This window comes from Columba livia, chromosome 1 (genome assembly GCF_036013475.1).
Source record: "Columba livia isolate bColLiv1 breed racing homer chromosome 1, bColLiv1.pat.W.v2, whole genome shotgun sequence".
Taxonomy (NCBI): Eukaryota; Metazoa; Chordata; class Aves; order Columbiformes; family Columbidae; genus Columba; species Columba livia.
Genome location: NC_088602.1, coordinates 430,122 through 450,580, shown reverse-complemented (window position 1 = coordinate 450,580; position 20,459 = coordinate 430,122). Strand labels below are relative to the sequence as shown.

General features: G+C 48.0%; 1 protein-coding gene across 5 annotated transcripts; it reads left to right on the top strand.

Moving 5' to 3' along the window:
* The first annotated feature begins 16,284 nt into the window (after positions 1-16,284).
* LOC102090726 (folate receptor gamma-like) lies at positions 16,285-20,133 on the top strand. Of its 5 annotated transcripts, none has more exons than XM_065060093.1 (5): positions 16,285-16,329; positions 17,531-17,752; positions 18,350-18,538; positions 19,168-19,303; positions 19,533-20,133. In XM_065060093.1, exons 1-5 carry the CDS (start codon positions 16,300-16,302, stop codon positions 19,868-19,870), a joined length of 915 nt encoding a protein of 304 aa, XP_064916165.1. In that variant the 5' UTR covers positions 16,285-16,299; the 3' UTR covers positions 19,871-20,133. The 5 variants fall into 5 exon arrangements, with proteins under 5 accessions (XP_064916165.1, XP_005507432.2, XP_005507433.2 ...); XM_005507375.4 differs by lacking the exon at positions 16,285-16,329 and adding an exon at positions 16,432-16,635 and having other exon boundaries at positions 17,512-17,752; XM_005507376.4 differs by lacking the exon at positions 16,285-16,329 and adding an exon at positions 16,434-16,635.
* The last annotated feature ends 326 nt before the right edge of the window (positions 20,134-20,459 follow it).

Here is a 20,459-nt window from a genome sequence, read left to right as displayed (position 1 = left end):
GAGCAACCAGAGCCTGAGGAATTCCTCCATCCCCTGAAGGCAAGCATTTGGTAGACCACTCACGCTCTTCAGGGATGGGTCTTTACCACATATGTCTTGTCCTTGCCACTATGTCTGTTCCACAAAACTCTGCGTCACCTCATTCTTTCAGGGTCTTGAGGAAAAATCAGTGTGAATTATGGTTCAGCCTTCCCATGGGGCAGGCCAGGAGGTGGCAGACACAGAGCTCAGAAAGGTGTATGGAGGCAAAACTTGGTGAACTTACAAGATAGCCTAATGGGTATAAAATACTGGTGGAATGGAACATTTGAGTGCCAGGCAGCAAAATAACAGACTAGACTAGACTAGGCTAGACTAGACTAGAATATTAATTAACTCCTTCCTGCTCCAAACCCTGTTTGTTTACATGGAAATAGCAATGCATAATAAATTCATGGATTAATAATGCATGCATTACCAAGGAAAGAAGATCCCCATTTCTCTCTGTTCACCCGATGCACAGGCAGCAGGGCTGGAACGTCCTGGGAACACCAGGCTGGTGGTGCAGACTCACAACCTCCACTCTTGTGCATGAGACCCCGGGGACACCTGTGGCAAACCCACCCTGGTGGAGTGTCTCATAGCTTGTCTGCTCTGTTTGAGAGGATTCATCCGGCAGGATTCCCACCCCCAGGACCTCCCACAGACCTGGTTCTTACAACGGCCAGTCTGGTGACAACCTGAGTTTGCTGTTGCTGGTTAATCTCCTTTGTAACCGCTGAGAATAACTGTTCTTACTGATCACCCCTTCCTGATCCTCGTGATGGCTGTGTTCCCTAATTAAGTGATACAAATTGCTGATATTCCTAGCATAATATTGGTGGATATATCCAGTACTCTGCTGCCACATTTTAAACTTTATTGAAGTATTTATTCCTTCACCACCCTTTTTTTTCTCTTACCAAAGAAAGTGGACAGAACATCGTTCTCCATTAGCCATTATTGTAAGAGGAAAATCAACAGAGGAAAAGATGTTTGGTTAAAATATTTATGCAGTTAGATCTCTCAGAGTTATGTGCATTTCTTCTAATTAATAGCATCTTATGTGTGCAATGCAAGAAGCAGCATCTGGCCATAAAAACGGCACGCCTTCCAACTGTGATTTTATTTCCCTGGTCTTAGCAGTTATTAAAGTTGGGACCAGGTGATGAGTTTGCCTTTTAGGTTTTAACCTAATTCTTGTTGCCTTTCTGAGCTGTGTGAGTCCACTGCCACACAGCCACTGGGATGTCAGAGATTAGGACAGCACAGATATGGGAGATGAAAGTGTTCAAGGCCCTGGACCACTCCTCCTCAGATGCGATACTCAAGGTAGTCCTAAGGATTACGATGTACAACACAACAAGTAACAGTGAGTCTGAAGCCATTGTGGAAAGAGCAAACACTTAAGCCATAAATGCTGTTGTGTCATAAGTGTCACATAAATGTGACTTGGCTACAGTGATGACACCCTGGTGTAGACAAGGAAGAGTGAGAGGGACCTTTTACCCAGGGATATTGCAGCATCTTCAGGAGAAAGGAGGTGGGAACACCAGAAGTGCTGCCTGGGTGGTCAACCCCATACTAGTGTTGGTGCCACCAAGTTTGTCAGGAGGGATGTATGTCTGAGGGGGTGGAGATCAAGACAAAGAGATCAAAAGCTGCAGCCATGACCACAGCAGATTTGATGGTGGAAAAGGTGTGGATACATCTAGTTGAGGTATCAGTTGAAGTAGATGGTTTTGTAGTAAAACACAAGCAGTCTGGGCTCCAGTATCTCTAACCTGTCACTGCCTGCTCTACTGGAACGCCTGGACTGGACCCAGTGCCCAGACACGGTCTCGCCAGTGCTGAACCACAGGAACCACTGCTCTGCACAGCCTGTGTCCCCCAGCACCCCTGCAGACCCAGCACTGTCCACCTTTGCTGCAAGGATGAAGCTGGAGAGGGACTTTTCACAAGGGCAGGTAGTGATGGGGTGAGGTGTGATGGCTATAAACAAAATCAGGGTAGATTTAGATTATATATGAGGAAGAAATCCTTCCCCATGAGGATGCTGAGGCACTGGGACAGGATTGCTAGAGAAGCTGTAGATGCCCCCTTCCTGGAGACATTCAAGGACAGGTTGGACGGGACTTTGAGCAACCTGGTCTGGTGGAAGGCACTCCTTCCCATGGCAGGGGGGTTGCTTCCAGCACAAACCATTGTATGTTTCTTCGATACTGTGACTGCGAAAGACAGAAATGGATAAATCCACGGTACAACAGACTGTCAGTGGTTCACAAGTACTCTCCAGCTGAAGGCGACGCCAGGTGCTGGCCCTCTTTAAAGAGAAGAGCAAACATCATCGTACACTTACACATCTCCCTGATACAAACCTCCTGTGTTAACAGCGTCAATGACACTAATAAATCCAAGGAGTGCAGACTTCAGATCTTCCCAGCCTTTTATATACATACATGGTAATGTAACACTGAGATGACCAGCTGAAATTCTGTTCTTTATGGTATTTACAGATACCCCTTCTGCTGGACCTTGAATCACCACCACGTGGGGCCTGGTTCATACTTTTAGGCTCACAGCAGGGAAACTGCTGCTGTCTGCACATCAGGAGGACACTCTGCTCTCCCCTCCATCCCCTGGGGTGGGTGTCTGCCCACCTTCCTCCTCCTGTCTTCTGCAGAAACCAGCGATGTGCAGCAGGTAGCCAGATGCTGGGGTCTCTGCACACTGGCTTCCCAGGTTAAGATCAACACAATCTTTAAATCTAAATATTGGTTGGTAAGAACAACCCTGAGATGAGCAGCTGGGTCTGTAGGTCCCTTCCTGCCTGTGGTGGGCTGTCAGCATTCTGTGGGCTCTGCACCTCACCCCAGAGATGCCCTGAGCTGGTCCCTCATCCCACAACTTGTCCCAGCCTCCCAAGGTGCAGCAGGCAGCTGGACCCCATCACGGTGTGCAGCACTAACAGCCAAAGTGACCCACAGCGACCGAGATGGGACAGTGTGCAGTTTAGGTAGAATCATAGAGTCATTTTGGTTGGAAGACTCCAACCACAACCCAGCCCTGTCCCTGCCCCATGTCCTGAGAACCTCCTGTCCGTCTGTCCAGCCCTCCAGGGCTGGTGACTCCAGCACTGCCCTGGGCAGCCTGTTCCAATGCCCCACAGCCCTTTGGGGAAGAAATTGTTCCCACATCCAACCTCAACCTCCCCTGGCGCAACTTGAGGCCGTTTCCTCTGCTCCTGGCGCTTGTTCCTGGGGAGCAGAGCCCGACCCCCCTGGCTCCAAGCTCCTTTCAGGCAGTTCAGAGATCAGAAGGTCTCCCCCGAGCTCCTGTTCTCCAGCTGAACCCCCCAGGTCCCTCAGCCGCTCCATCACCCTTGTGCTCCAGCCCCTCACCAGCTCCGTTCCCTTCTCTCCACTCGCTCCAGCACCTCAAGGCCCTTCCTGATGTGAGGGGCCCAAAACTGCCCCCCGGATTCATGGTTTGCCCTCAGCAGCACCCAGTCCAGGGGCTGGTCATTACCCTGGTCCTGCTGGCCACACTGTTCTTGATTTCTTCCCGGAAAGGGCTGTTGGGCATTGGAACAGGCTGCCCAGGGCAGTGCTGGAGTCACCATCCCTGGAGGGTTGGAAAGACGGACAGGAGGTTCTCAGGACATGGGGCAGGGACAGGGGTGGGTTAACAGCTGGACTCAATCATCTTGAGGGGTTCGTCCAACCAAAATGATTTGATGATTCTATGGCTGGCGACAACAGGGCAGCTGTGTCCTCCACCTGGAGCGTCTCACACGTGTGGTCCAGGCTCTGAAGGATGGAGATCCCAGCTGCTGCCCAGAGCTCCCGGGAGCGGTGGTGGGCACACGTCTGCCCCGCGGCCTCAGAGGCAGCTGCTGCAAACAAACACGGGAAAACATGGGAAACCTCAGCTTACCTCAGAGATGGATGCCAAGGCAACCAGCAAAACACCGTAAAAATGCAAAATCCTGATTCCACTGGATACTAAAAACGGGCGTTAAAACAGAAATGCGAGATATGTGCCATAAATCTCAGAGCCGCTCCTCTTCGGTTATATTTAGCCATGAAGATTGCTGCCTCTCAGTCTGGAAGAACAGCTTGAGAGTTTCAAAGATTTTTATAGTTTTCTGACTGTAAATTCGTCTAATAAAAGGCAGCACTGCTTACCACAGTTATATTTGCCTTACATATTTGCAGCTACATACTTTCAGTAACTACGTCTTATATTTTTATATGTATTTCAATATATTTTTATAATTATTTTTATAGGATTATATCTATTTTTTATAATTATGTTTTCATAGCCATGAAAACCACTACCCTCAGAACTTCTGCAGTCTGACCAGCCATCCTGCCCATATTTCCTGGAGGCCCAAGTGTTTTTCCTGGGGACTTGTGTCCGTAAGTCTACTTCGTGCTTGCTGGTGCAGGATGCTTTGTGTGACATCAAGGATAAAGCCTGTTGACTGATGCTCAGGAGGGAGCCAGATGTGTCTCACATTCATTTTGGTTAAGGACTGTTACAGAGGGAAGGGATGTACATCTTTTATCTCCCAGATTCCTCCTTGCTTGGGATGCATGATCTTCTTGTGAGACAGGGTTGTGGACCTGAAAATAAGTGCAAACAGACCTGGAGGAGATGAGATTTTAAATCTTGCTTTCAATTCTGCCCTGAGATTGCAAGGAGTTCAAAAACACTGTGCTGAAAGATGCTATTAATCAGTATACAGGCTTTCCTTGGGGTGTGTGTTTTCTAAAATGGCTAAAAATGTTTAACAGAGTGAATCAGAGCTATTAAAAAATATTAGCGGAAAAGACAGTGTGGCTTAAGGATAAGACCTGGGGATTGTAATCAGGGCACACGTGATGGTGAAGGCATTTCCAGCAGGCAGTGATGCTTTGCCCGTCATTATTTTACCTGAGTGAATAATTTTTCAATAAAATGTAATGAAAAATTCATGCATTATTCAAAATGTTGTGCAGCCACTTCAGTGTGGATTTAATAGGTAATAACGTACAGAGATCTGATGCTTCTCCTTCTCAGACGTGACCCAGGGTGCACAGCCCCGCACAGCAGAGATTCCCTGACCTTCTCTTCTGCACTCTTGGACCCTGCAAGGACAATGGTCTCTGTCTCTGGTCTGTAGCAAAGAACACACACTGGGAAAATGGGGACCCTCTGAGTCCCAGCAGGGTGTCAAAGCCAGACAGGAGGTTCCTCATCCTGGTGGGGCTACAGCTATCTCAAGGTTCGAAGACATACAAATCTGTATCTGCGGGCATGAGTGAATGACCCGCTGAGTTCCCACCAGCCGGGCAAGGGAGCGATGAAACACGACCATCGAATCAGGGACTGCACAAGACAATCGAGGCAGCCTTAAATCTGAAATTCTTTCCAGAATGAGCTGCAAGACACAGAGGTGAGACAGAAAGTGCTTCACACAGCCCCGAGTCACCATCTTCATGGGACAGGCAGGATGGAGAATTAGAGGGTTGTCCAACACATTGGTTTCCCTTGTGCTTTGAGTCTTTGTGTATTAAAAAGAGCAGGTCTATAATTTTTTATGCCGAAGGGCTGGTGCCCACTTGCATATAAGATGACACTGTAATGCTGCCTGTTGGCAACTCCAAAATGGCTTTAGGATTTACATTTCAAGGTAAAACACAGTGTGGTTCTTAACTGTGACTATAACCCACTACTGGAACAAGTGACCCCAGACGGTGGTGAACGCTGTCCCTGAAGGTGTTTCAACCAGAGTCTTCCTAGAAGCTCTCTGTGCCACAAAATAGTTTGTGTGAAGAGCAGAGACTTTGGGGGAAACGTTAGAGTTGAGGTAACTGAAGACATCAGACCCATCATCTCAGCTGTCTTTAAAAGCTGTATTCTGCACATCAGAAAGAACACGCACACCCAGTACGGAGGAAAATGAACAGAAAAATGCTTTCCGCGGAACTCTCCAAGACCCTCCATTCACACAGTTTTCCTGAACTTGGAGAAATCACTCTTTTGAAGCTCAAAGTAGATGCATTATTGATAAGAAAAGTTTCCCAGCTGCATTGGCTGGATTTTAGAGATATTGATAGTGTTTTGCAGCCGGCTGCACACAAGCTACAGAGTGTGTCTGCTGCAGCTATGAAACACTTATGATGATAAATATAGTTGTCTTTTTTACTCAGCAATTCAATATTTCTACCAGTCCTTTGTCGCAGTTTAACCCTGGCAGGCAGCTCAGCCCCACACAGCCGCTCACTCGCTCCCCTGGTGGGGTGGGGGAGAGAATTGGAATGGTAAAAGTGAGAAAACTCATGTATCGAGATAAAGGCAGTTTAATAGGTGAATTCTACTTATTCTCCTTCTTCCCCACATTTTATTGCTGAGCATACCGTATGGTATGGAAAATCCCTTGCTCAGCTGTCCAGCTGTGTCCTCCCCAGCTCCTTGTGCACCCCCAGGTTACTCACTCGTGGGGTGGTGTGAGAAGTAGAAAAGACCTGGATGCTGTGCAAGAACTGCTCAGCAGCAACTAGAACATCCCTGGGTTGCCAACACTGTTTTCATCACAAGTCCAAAGCACAGCCCCATACATGCTATGATGAAGACAATTAATTCTATCCCAGCCATAACCAGTATGTCTTTCTGCCTTATTTCTATCTAGATCAAAAAAATTCCACAGGTAGACAGTGTTGTGGTATGCAGTGTTTAGCTAGAAATACCCTTTATTAATGGGATAAGTGCTCGAGTCCCTGCTGTAAAACGAACAGTAACACAAAATGTCGTATCACCTTGTTGTCCTTTGAACGACAACCCTTCTCCTGCCCCATTTGTTTGTTTGTCTCTCCCCCCTGGACCACCACAGTCTCCCACTGAGATGCCTCAATGACCATTCTTAATGTTTTCCACAATATTCTCCATGTTGCCTTCACCCCCTTTCTCCACCACCTCAGCTTTTTGCTCCCTGTTTTTCCCACCACTGATCTCTCCAAAGAGACTCCTACTTACCATCCCGAGCCCAAGAAAAGCTCTTTCTTGCCCTAAATATATGCTGCTAATTTGGTACACAACACAGAAACCTTTGCTTCTGGAGCGTGCAGCTCCTTTCCTTTCCAGTGCTCTCGGGACTTTCTGACACTTGTTTCTCTTTCCAGCCCTCTCGGCACAGTAAAGATTTAAGAACTGGGCTTTCCAAAGTGACAAATCTGCCTTTGAACAACAAGGCATTTCACAATTATTTCATTAATTGGATAACACATGGCTGACCCATACAAATCAAAATATAGACATGCCATCAAATTGGAGCACAAGTCCAGCACTGATATTTATTTATCTAGATTTTTGCATTTGAAAGTGTAGCAATTTTTGTTATTGTTATTTGGCATTTTTGTTGTTATTTAGCATCCCAGCCAGGTATCCCGGGAAGAGAAGCAATTGGTAGCAGCAGTATTTAGTATCTGTACCTTTGCTACACACTGAAGCACAGATCAGACACTTTAATATGGTATTAGAAGTGCAAAATGAAAAGACAATCCCTCCTACAAAGACCTTCAGATTTAAAGACATGAGAAGAGAAAGAAAGGAGCAGAGAAAAAGAACAACAAACAGCACGGATCATCACGAGGGGCTGCAGGAACCGTATGTGTCACTGTATGATATCTGGCAAACAAGAGGTTATATTGCAAATTATGGATTGGGTGAACAGAATCAGGTGGAAAACAGAGAGGGCTGAGATTATTTAAATTACCATTTTCATGTTGCTCGCCTTATCAAAATCATCTGGAACAGATGAAACTTCATCTACAGTAAAACATGAAGACAAATATCAAATAATCATCCATGACTGTTGTGCTGTCACTGAAATCAGTTTGTGACTGATTGTGCAGCCTTTTGATGGAACGGAGCATTATTCAGGTACTCAGCAGTAAAAAAATGAAGGAGTGAGATGACAGGGATAACTACAGGAAACTGTGGCCTATAAAATGTTCTAACAGTCAACTAAAACCTATGGACCCAAGAAAGCACCTGGGGACAGGTCATGGAGAGCACTGCTCAGCAGGGACAAGGGGACAGACCTGGGTGGCAGCTGTGACCCACTCCACGCCGGGACTTCTGATGAGTCAGTTTTAATGTATGGATATCAAAAATAGCTGTTCATACCTTCATAGAGTAGATGCCCCACATGACATAAAGCAAATGCACTTTCCAAATTATGAACTTGCATCAGATCATTATGTTGAGTGAGTGTTTCCCAGAGCACAGATCTCTGCCAGGGACATGTCTCAGGTCATGGGGAGAAGGTCCTTCTTGGCAAGAGGACCCTGACGATGCCACTGTGGGTTAGTTTGGGTTTTATGCTGTGGATGATGGGGTCCAGCATGGGAGGACCAGCAGGTAGATGTTGGCCATGAAGAGGTGAATGAAAGGGGAAGCATTCTGGCCACACTGGTGAACCATGGACAAGCCAACCATGGGGATGTACAGGATCAGGGGACAGGCAGCTGTTCAAAGCCTGAGATGTTCCCTCTGGGATGTGATGTTTAGAATGGCCCAAGCAATCAGTGTGGATGACACAAAGATGAGGTTGTGGCTGAAATGCCAGAAAGAGAACGGCTACAGCAAAGCCACAGTAGTTACTGAATGTGAGGTCTACACGTGGCAGCGCAATTGGACATCTGCACGGAGCAGCCAGACCAGTCCTGGCACCAGTGAGGATAGAGGACTAGAACAGAATCACAGCATCGCAGAATAATGTGAGGGGTTGAAGGGCCCTGGAAAGCTCATCCAGTGCAATCCCCCATGGAGCAGGAACACCCAGATGAGGTTACACAGGAAGGTGTCCAGGCGGGTTGGAATGTCTGCACAGAAGGAGACTCCACAACCTCCCTGGGCAGCCTGTTCCAAAGGTCATGGCCAGAAAAAACAAGGACTCCATGAAGGAGATGGAAGAATGAACCATCCCCAAGAAAAACAGACATCAAAATGGATTTCCAGGTGGTTGGCCCAGAAAACACTCATCACAGTTGGTGTTGTAGACAGAAACAAACCCAAATTGGTGATGGCCAGCAGGGAAAGGAGTTGGTATGTGAACTCACTGAGGCTTGGATCGCTCCTGATGACAAAGGTGATTGTGCAGTTCCCACAGGGGGTGCAACGTAAACGACAGTGAAAGGGATGGAGAGCCAGACGTGGGCAGCATCCAGCACAGGGTGTCCCTTGGGGTGAACAGCATGAGAGGAATGAGAGGAACTGGTTCTGCTGCAACGTGACATGATGAGCTGAAGCATGAGAAAGCAAGGTAAACCCATAATCAGTGAACCAGAGAAAAAAGCACAAGCTATAAACGATCCGGTATCATAAATCTGCCCAATCTAAGCAAACAGATTTACGTTACGCACTCTGGCTCTCTCAAGTGCTGCGGAACAAACTCTTGTTTAAATGAGAGTCTGATGATACAGGAATTTACCATTAAAGATGTAAGCATTGCACTTTACTACAGCAGGAATAAATACTGTATACCTATAAGCTCAATAACTTCTTCATTTGTCTGTTACTGTAATAAATACCAACACACAATGCTACTACTATTATACACATTATTAACTTAAGGAAAGGGGAGGAAAATTGTAATTGCCACTTCGATGCCTTGGCTGAGGAACCACATCTCCAGGTGCCACCATGTCACAAACTCCTCATCACCCAAACACCGACAGGGAAAATCCCCCAAGTCTTCACGGTGGTTGCAACAGAATGATGGAGAAACCACTGATAGAAGAGCTGAATTGCTTTTATAAATACATAGCACATCCACCCCGAGAACACAGAAATTCTGCATGTTCATTGTATCCATGGAGAATTTGCTATGTACCTGGCAGGTGCACAGGACTTCTAATCTGAACATCTTTTAAAGAGCAGTAAAGCATAACGAGACATAGCAATATAAATCTAAATAATTCATATGAGACGCTAGGTTCTGATTTTACGCTGGGCAGGTAAAACCGACTTCAGAGAGGATGTGCGGTTGTGGTTGGGAAGCAGGTCTCTCAAAGCAAAGCACACTTTGAGGTGGCAGGGGACATATCAGACATTCCAGCTGCTGAAGGCAGAAGGGGTTTTGGTAGCTCAGTTGAATCCTGGAGCACATTTTTTGTCATGATTTTGCATTATACGGTGCCTGTTACCAAGGTACCAACAGAAGGCTCCAGCCCTGGGTTTAACTCTTACCTGAGGTGAAGTCCGAGCTCTGTCTCTCGGTGCCCATGAAACGCTGTGGAGCAACAGGCTGCTGCAGGGCAGGGATGGGGTTTGAGACTTCAGCCGTTTATTTTGCTCCTTGCTCAGCAGCTCCTCAGTTAGCACTCAGAAATAGTTAAAAGAAAAAAAGCCGAACAATGCTAACAGTGATCAGGACAGGAATCGCTAACGCAGAACAGTCCTTACTCTGCTGCACAAAGGTGATGTTCACTCAGGTCTCCTTCGTCTCAGAAGGGGCACAGGTAACCGAGATGTCCTGTGTCGGTGATCCTGGGTGTGTGGGGTGGCAGGGACAGGCACTTCTGACTTCAGCAGGTTGGCGTCTTCCCCAGTTCCTCAATTATTTACTTCCAAATAGTCACAGATCGCGTCTCCTGGTTTTCACTCTGCTCTGACTGGGTGTGACAGCTAGCGTGATATTTTCAGTTCCTGTTATCATAGAATCATAAAATAATGGAATCATAGAATAGTTTGGGTTGAAAGGCCTTCCCAGCTCCCCAGTCCCCCTGCCATGAGCAGGGACATCTTCACCAGCTCAGGTTGCTCAGAGCCCCGTCCAGCCTGGCCTGGGATGTCTCCAGGGATGGTTCATCCACCACCTCTCTGGCCAACCTGGGCCAGGCTCTCACCACCCTCAGGGCAACAATTTCTTCCTCATGTCCGGCCTGAATCTCCCTCCTTTAGTTTAAACCATCACCCCTTGTCCTGTCACAACAGGCCCTGCTCAAAAGTCTGTCCCCATCTTTCTTATGGGCCCCTTTTGAGTCTGGAAAGGCCACACTAAGGTCTCCCAAGAGCTTCTGTTCTCCAGCTGAACACACCAACTCTCTCACCTGTCCCCAGCAGAGCTGTTCCAGCCTCAGGTCATTCCTGGGGCTCCTCTGGCCCCTCTCCAGCAGGTCCATGTGTGTCCTCTGCCAAGTAGTCAGGGACTCTATTATCACTCGCCAAACAATAATGGAAGCTGGGATGCTCTGAGGGGAATGAACAGCAGAATTTGACCAAAGCCATGTGTCCTCCCCATTCATATCCCAGAAACCTTCCCTGGGGAGATTTGCAATTCAATGGAAGGAAGAACCAGAATGGTTGTAATGAGATATCGCAGACAACCCTCCCAGGGAGGACACAACGCCAGGAGCGGTGGCCTTGGTCTGCCACCCATGTGTGCCCGCTGACCCACTCCAGCCCAAATACCGATGGTGCATGAGGTTCTGCTGTGAAAGCTGAGGATATGCAGCACAGCTGAGGGCAGTGTGAGAACAGACATACTCACAGAGACAAAATGAGGAGTTACACACTTCATTGCTGGTGTTCAGGGATGATCTGGGGGGACTAAAATCTCACTTGTCCAATTGAATCTCACTTCAGTGTTACAACACATTCCCACTCACCAAGGAGGCTCGTTCCAGGGTTGGCTTGTGATATCAGACACCGAGCAAGCTCTGGGACAAGACACAGCAACAGCCCCCCGCCATTCCCCAGGGCACATCACGTAACACCACCATGCCAACACGAATGTACTGCAGAAGAAACAAAACGTAGAATTTAGCAGTTGGGTGAACTTAGCTTTCTTTGGTTTTCCTCCGAGCTGCCTCCCCCTGCATTCCCTCAGCTCTCCCATAAGCACATGGGTTTATTTTCCCAGCCCATGCATTCAGGGGCCAATTTCCATCCTGTTTCGTGGCTCCCGGAGAGGTTCTGCCCTTACCGTGGGTCTGAGGCAGCACGTCTGTAACCTCCGTGGGGAGTCCCATAGGCTTTGGAGACATCTCCTTGTCAGGTGGGAACTTCAGCTTTTAAGAAAGATCACTCTGTGCCCCTGTCTTCATTTACATATCTCTCACTATCATTTCCCTTTTTTTTCTCACTCCTTCCCCGCTTTCTATTCTCAGGTTTTTCTTCTTTCTTGGCTCACATATAACTTATAACTTCTATATGTGTAGCCTCTTCATTCAGGGATATTAAAGTGCTTTATCAAAAAGAGGCAGTTTCTCTTCCTAATGTTCCAGCAAGCACAGCATGTGAGTGGGTTACCCAGTAAAATAAATAATTGGATTTTTTTGTTGCGGCAGAACAAATTATCTTTTGCAGTCTCTACCTGTATCTTCCACCTCTCCACCATCACCTCCTCACCCCAAGGCACCTGAGTGCCCAGGATCCTTCAGAACAGCAAGGAAAACTCCTTTTCTCATCTGAGCTACCCACGTACACAGACCTTTATTGCTTATTCTCCACAAGCCATGTCCAGCGACCTAACAGCTCATCGAGCTGCCCTGGTGTGCAGGAGCCCAAACAACTTCTCACGCCCTCTTACAAGATGAGAGTGATCCAAGAGTTGTGTCATGTAATCCCCAATTTCAGTTTTAACAACCACATTCAAAATCCTAAGCCTTTTAGACAATAAAAATTTTGACGGAAGGAACAATCAAGTATTTGAAATGAAAAGTCTGAAGCAGCAATATGTGTCCAATCTAAAATGTATCACTTTTTTCTCCTTCCTTTTACGCACATAAAGAAATCCCATGCTTACACTCTCTTCTAAAGTGCATTTTAATCAATATTTTCAGGAAAAGGAAGAAAGCATCAAATGTTCCCAAAGAAAACATCAGATGTTCCCTCCGGGATCCTGGGGTTATCGCTGCTGCTCTTGTAGCCAAATGCTGATTCACTTCTGAAGGACTCCAGGACTGAGGTCCAGCTCCAGCATGAGATGTTCACACGTGCCTCTGGAGGCATGTCGCTGCGCTGGTGGTGGGTGTCTCTCCGCAAGGGTCCCCGTTTGCATGGGATGTCCCACTCCAGGAGTCGGTGAGGACGCAGCGCTCAGCTCGGTTGCACCCTCTTGGTGCTGAGTCCCATTTGAGATGTCCCCATCACCAGCCTGGCCAGGCAGCTGTGACTGGTCCTGCATATTGATCCCGTAGCCCAGCACCACAGCATGGCCACTGCTGGTTACCGGCCATGGCTTTGTGTTGAGTTTGCAAGGTCTCAGGACTGAGGTGTGCCAGATTTACTACCTCTGAACTTGTCCTGACCCACCGGCAGCTTTGCTTTTACCACCTTTGACAGTAATGACAATTTTTATTCTGATTATGACTATGGCTTTTTTGCTTATTGTTGTATGGTGCAACTAGAGTTTCAGTTTCATGCAGATAGTAGTAAAAAGTAGCTACTCTGTGCTGAATTCGATATTTATGACTTTAACATAATAGCGTAGTGCTGGGAAACACGGGTCTGGCAGGAGGGCGGTGGGAATGTGGGATGCGGCACGGAGGAGTGCGAGCATGAGGTGATAAGAGATGGGGCACAGGAGACCTCAAGGCTACAAACAACTCGGGAATGGTTAGTTAAAGAAACAGAAGCACAGAGCTGGACCAAAATGGTTTTTAGGGGGAAGAGAGAGCAAAGAATGCATCAACAAGCATAAAACGCATTGTATTCAGGAAATCTGCATGTATCATGGATTTGAAGACCAATGAAGAGAAAGCAAGCTGTAGAAGCATCTTATCAAACGTTAAAAAGAGATCAAGTGAACTTCAGAGTAAGGAGAAATGGTTGGACTCGGTGATCTTAAACGTCTTTTCCAACCTAAACCATTCTGTGGTTCTAAAGAGAAGCCATCAGCATCAACATCCTGCTCCTCCCTGTGGGAGACTCCAGATTTCGATGACTTCGTGTGACACCCACCACCAAACTGAAGTCACAAGCCTTAGGACCCAGAGGAGCAGTGACAGGGTTGACAGGACTCCAGGGAAGAGGCCGAAACTGGGAATTGTGTGTATAACAATCTTAATAACTCATTATTATTATTACTACTACTACTTGTTTTTCTGTAGAGAATTTTTTTTTCTGTGATAACTGGATCTGGACTAACAATTATTCTTGTATTAGGCTGTTTTCAATTACGGTAACAATTAATTCTTGGTTCTATACATGAATTTTACTCGCTTTTTGCCTGTAATTGAGGTTCTGTTCATAACAACACACACGGCCCTTAGCAGCAGTGGTGGTGGGAAGCCACGTGGGACACCAGCAGGCATCTCCGAGGAGATCCATGATCTTCAGTGGCACAAAGCAACGAGGTGTAGGCAAGTGCACTCAAGCTCCTGGCTCCCCAGGGTGCCCAGAGACACCCAGCACACCCTAAGGCAGTTACCCAGCAGCTGCTCACCCAAGTCTGACCCCAGGGAAGAAGCATCCAAAGCATCTCCATCCCAGGCCCTGGAGATGGGCTGCAAATCAGGTGGATGGAGCAAATGTGGATGCACCCAACCATCCACCCATCCCATTAAGTGTAAGGATGTGGGTAGGACAACAGTGGGAGGAGAGAGTTTCCCCATTTTCTGCAATGTCACATGTACAAGTATCCCCTGCAATTACCGGGTCTATGCATTCACATGGGACACATTAAAAGGATTATTATTATTATTATTATTATTATTATTAATTATTGTTGTTGTTGTTATTGTTGGACTTGATGATCTTAAGGGTCTCTTCCAACCAAAATGATTCTCTGACTCTATCTGTGTGGGAAAAGCTTGCAGAAAATCTAGTAAGGGGCTGAATCCAAAAGCACACGGATAAGTACAGCTTATGGGGAAAGGGTCAGCACAGCTCATCTAACATACAGACAAAACTCCCTAATATTTCCAAGTCGTCCAAGGACTGGAAATTATTCCTGCTGGGGGAGATCCAGGTGACAGTCCAGGGCTCTGCGCAGGGTCCCCACCAATGGTCACTGAATAGGCAGCCATGAAATGAGAGAAAAGTCCCCCACACAACTGAGTAATTGCATAATAAAATAAATGTGCATAACTACCCTTTACAGTGAACCCTACAGGGATCCGTATTGTGATTTCTGCTTTTAAATGAATTTTGTCTGGGAAAGGGAGGACAAAACAGCAAGGCAACCAAGTTTGATATTAAATTACTCCAGGAACAGGAGGATGAGCTGCAAAAATCTGCAGAAGACCCTGGTAAGACTGATTCACTGAACAATAAAACAACAGATAAAAAAGACTCAACAGTTGAGATAAACATACAGTGATGCACTTGGGGAAAAAACAAGAACACTTTAGATAGAAAATGACAGGCTCTTGGCTAACAATTATCTCTCAGGAACAAGCTGTCACAGTTATGATAGTGTTACAACAACACAGTTCAGTGATCAGCAGTTCCAAAAACAAACCAGATATTAGAAATTCCTGGGCAAGGACCGTAAAACAAGGGCAGGACAACGCTGCGCATCCGAAATCCGGCTGGTCCTGATGCCTCGGGGAGCAAAACTCTTGTCATGGGAAACGAGTGAGCGGACAGTGGGTTCCGTTGGAAAGAAGTGGCGGTGAGGAGGTGTGACAGAGGTTTGAAGATGAGCGGGGGAAGATCTGCTCATTGTCAGTTCCAATACGAGAGCCAGAAGCATGGGAAATTAAACCAGCACGCCTCTGGTTCAGAATAGAATCACAGAATGTCCTCAATTGGAAGGGACCACAAGGATCATCAAGCCCAGCTCCTGTCCCTGCACGTGACAACCCCACGATGAACATACAGAGGTTGTTACTCATGCAGTGCATCATCGAACCGTTGAAATCGCTTCTCCCAGAGCCTGAAGTGTTCATTCATGCATTAAATCCAGGAAGGTGACCTCCTCAGGCGAGCAGGTTCACCACCAAAATGTCAGCAACGTGATTGAAACAAAGAGCAAAACAGCCCCAAAACCTGTGCCGTCCCAGGAGGAAGACTCTGGCCCAGGGCTGAGGGTGATGCTTTCCAAGGGTCACGTCAGCAAACCCGGGCTTTTCCCTTCAATTATCCTCCTCAGGCTTTTGCAACAAGGTGCATGGTTTCCCCTCATCAGCTAGCATTTATTTTTTGGATTGGGGGTTATTATTCTTCCTTCTAAGACTCACCCCTGCATGTCATTTTTCTTGTGACGAACATTAGTCCTTTTGTATTTATTCCTGGAGCGTGGCAGAATCCCGGACCTGACCCTCCTTGGCTTCTCTGCTTTGTGCAATGGTGCAGATCAGAACTTCCTGGTGTAAGGTCAGTAGAAGAAAAAAGGGCTTGTTATGAATGGCCAAGGCTGATAAGACCTTTTATTAAAAAAAAAAAATGATCAAAACACATTAAATTGCTTCCCAGCAAGAGGGTGTTGAGAAAGAGGCTGGACAAGCTGGTTGTCACCAACACAGCTGCTTCTACGGTAACAAACCCTCCTTGAAGGCATTAGGAAGGTGCTTACAAGTGCCAGCACCTGTGTTGAGGGCTTTCCTTTAAAGCTGAGCCCAGGAAGCTGCTGTGCTGAGTGTTTTTAAGGTGCTGCAGAGAGTTTAGAGGCTGCCTGGGCTGGTAAGGTTATTCTAGGGTTTTTTTTTTTTCTATATATGTAGTAATGAGGTAAGTTAGCTTCTTTTTAGCCCTCAGGTTTATGTGTCTGTTTCCATAGTTCTGTAATTATAATCTTCTGTGTTGTTTTAAGCTATTTTAATGTTGTAAATGGTCTATCTTTCTCCTGCATTTATTTTGCAAAATGCTTCTTAAAAGGGGATTGATTGGTTTAGATACTTATGTTGTATTGACAAGGAATGTGAGGGAGTAATGTGGTGTGTTGGATTGTTGTTTGGTTTGGGGGGGTCTTTCTTGTTTATTTTGGTTTTTGTTATTATTTTAGTAACTTATTAAAAAAACTCCCATCCTCTTCTAAGTGGGCAGAGGAAGCTAAGCCAGGATTATGTGGAATGCCTTTTGCTGCTCAAGTTAGGTCCCCTTTGGAGACATTGGGGTAGGGGGGGTCTCTAAAGGCCCAGATGTAGATAAACCAAAGAAAATGCCTTCTTCTCATAACACACTCCTGAAAACAAGGTGGGCCTCCTGCAGCTCGTGGTCCACACGAGATGTCAGTGTGCTGACCTCCTCTGAGCCCCTAGTTAATGAGATCCCCTAACTAGCAATGTTGAGTTACAGAAGGTGTTGGAGATTAAACCTCTGTGCTGGAACAGTGGGATGGCTTAGTGTGAAAGGACCCCAGTTTTAGGGTCTTGTACAACATCCCTTTTCTGTTCAGGGGTGTCTGAGGTTGACTGTTGGGCAGCCCAAGCATTGAAAGGGATGTTTGTCTCTGTGTTGTTGTCCAGAGGACAGCGTGTACCTGACCTTGCAGCTTTGCTTGGGCGGCTGTACTTGTGTCCTTGGTGTTGAGATGCTGGTCTGTTGGTATGTTCTCAGGAGTGTCTGACCCCCACAGCACCTCGTTTACTGCTGCTTGTGGCAAAATCCCACTTGTGCTGTCACCTCCCCGGCTGGGCTGTCACCTGGGCTGGCTGCACGGATGGGAGTGGAGCAGGTCCTGCTCATGCTGTTGGCTGCCTGCGCGGTGATGCCTGCGAAGGACCCGTTGCTGAACATCTGCATGGATGCCAAACACCACAAAACCACGCCTGGCCCGGAGGGGCTGCTGTATAAACAGGTACGACTCTGCTGATGTGTCGGGTGGGATTGTCTGGGTCCCCTGTGCCTACCAACCCAGAGGATATGGAAAGCTTGTGCTGGTTTTCTGGCCTGTTTGCTGTTTTATTCTAATAAATGGCTAGTGCAGATGTCTTGGTGTGAGGATGTCACCCCTCTTTACCAGGAAGCCTCCCTTTCCCAAAGCTTAGGTACTGCAGACCAGAACAAGGAAAAGGACAAGGAAAGATGTTCTTACCTGCTCCCTATCTCAGTGTTGGAGGCTCTTTTTGCTAATGGAATATCTCTGTCCCCAGGTCCCTGGTGGACGTGGAGCTGAGAGCAAGCCAGGGTGCGAGAGAAAGGAGTTTATTTCTGTTCCTCAGGCTGGTACTAATGTTTTCCTCCTGTTCTTCCTCCAACTCCACCTCGCTGCAGCCCTCAACTCTTCAGTCCGAAGTGCCCAAGGGTTTTGCTGGAGGAGAGAAAACCCTCTTTCTGCTGAATGTTTCTTGCTGTGGGCTGTGCAGGGAGCTGGAACCTGCAGGATCAGTATCCTCTGACTCCCCCGAGCTGCTGCCTGCCCTCCCCAACCAGCCCATCTCCTGCTCTGTCCTAGTGTGCTCCCTGGAAGGACAACGCCTGCTGCACAGCCAACACCAGCTCAGAAATCCACAAGGACCAATCCAGCCTGTACAACTTCAACTGGAACCATTGTGGGGTGATGCCGCCCAAGTGCAAGCGTCACTTCATCCAGGACACATGCTTGTATGAGTGCTCACCCAATCTGGGGCCCTGGATTGAACAGGTAGGATCAGACCTGTTGCAGTTAAGACAACAGGGCTTGTTCTGGCCATGTAATACATTATCTGCTGGTCCCCCATACAGTCTATACCCCTGCTATATATGGGAGAGTGCTTTCCAGGAATGCTGCAAACTTTCCTACTGGGTGGAAGGATTCAAAGGACTTGGAACCCTCTGCTAAGGTAGAATTATAGAATGTCCTGAGCTGGAAGGACCCACAGATCATGGAGTCCAACTGCTGTCCCTGCACAGGACACCCCACAGGTCACCCATGTGTCTGAGGACGGTGTCCAGTCTCTTGTTGAACACTGTCAGGTTGGGGCTGTGACACCTCCCTGGGAGCCTGTTCAGTGTCCAGCACCTCTGGGTGAAGAACCTTTGCCTCATGTCCCACTGACCCTCCCTGGCTCATCTTCTGCCATTCCCTGGGCTCTGTCACTGGTTGCCAAGTAGTCAGACAGGCTGATGGAAGAATGACTTGTTGTGAAAACATTTCTCTGCTGGGGCCAAACCTCTTCTGAGATCAGCTCTGGAGCCCAGTGGAAGGGACTGGGAGGAATCTGGGATGCGGCAGATCCTAACCCTTCACTTTCAGGGGTCACCACCATTGTATGTGGTCCTGTTCCACTGCAGGTTGACAGTAGCTGGCGCCGGGAGAGGATTCTTCACGTGCCACTCTGCAAAGAGGACTGCGAGGAGTGGTGGGAGGATTGCAAGGATGCTGTCACCTGCAAGGACAACTGGCATAAGGGCTGGAACTGGGCAACAGGTTGGTGGCCTCTGTGGAGCAAGCCCTGGCAGGGTCACTGCTGCCTGCCTGGTGTCTGGAGCCAGGAGCTCTAATTGCTCTTGCCAATGGGGTTGCGGACTAGAAGGTGGTCAAGTCACCAGCCAACAGCTAAGATGCAGTGATGGGCTGTGGGCAGGTGACCTGCTCCTCCTGGGTGGAAGGACATCAGCGAGGTGTTGTTTTCTTTTCTGGTGTTGTCCATCTTCAGGAACAAACCGCTGTCCTTGGGGCTCCATGTGCAGACCCTTCAGCGAAGTCTTCCCCCACCCAAAAGACCTGTGTGAGAAGATCTGGTCCAACTCCTTCAAATACACCACAGAGCGCCGGGGCAGCGGGCGCTGCATCCAGATGTGGTTCGACCCTGCCCATGGAAACCCCAACGTGGTTGTGGCAAAGTACTATGCTTGGCAAAAGAGATCCTCCCCAGCTCGGCGGCAGAACGTGACTGCGAAGACAGGTCGAGCCGCACGTGCTCTGCCGTGGTCTGTCCTGGTCCTGCTGCCCCTCACCCTTGTGGTGCTCTCTGGGGGCTGGGGGTCTCTGTGACTGCACGTGACAACTTGTGTTGTTGGACCTTGATACCTGCCTCTACTTTTGGCTGCTGACAAAGGTGGTTGTTTCCTTGCAACCCCAGGAAGGGCTCTCCTGGGTGTCTTTGCTCTGATGTAGGAGCTCCTTCAGTCTGTTCCTGCTTCACGGCTCTGTGCTGGGTTTGAAGTGCTTGTTCGAGGTCCTCGGCTGAGCTCTGGTGCCTGGCCTTTCTGCCTCCCTGATGGGTGGGGTTGATAATAAAACATTCATTTGGATCAGCTTTGCTGTACTGAAGTGCTGATCAGGGGGGAGAAGCGCTCTGGGGGTGGAACAAGGCTGCTGGTCTGGACTGGGAGGAGAGTGTGGGGACCTGTAAATGTAGCGGTAGGAAAGATGTGGCCTCCTGGGTGTTGGTGGCTCCTGAGCTGCTGTGCTCAGCCCACCCTGCTGCAGGAGGTGTGGAGCTGCCTGTGTGTCCGCACTGGGACTCCTGGGGCCACAACTGGCCATGGGAAGCACCTGTGGGGTCTCCTCCTTGCTCACAGCCTATCTCCTGTGCTGCTTCCCCCCTGAGCCAGGCCTTGCTAAGCTGGGTGCAGTAACA

Bases quoted from the DNA above. Each gene is read 5' to 3' on its own strand.
- LOC102090726 (XM_065060093.1), top strand. From the start codon at position 16,300: ATGGTGCAGATCAGAACTTCCTGGTGTAAG. The intron at 16,330-17,530 runs GTCAGTAGAAGA...TGACCCCCACAG, and splicing joins TCAGAACTTCCTGGTGTAAG to CACCTCGTTTACTGCTGCTT. The intron at 17,753-18,349 runs GTACGACTCTGC...GCTCTGTCCTAG, and splicing joins AGGGGCTGCTGTATAAACAG to TGTGCTCCCTGGAAGGACAA.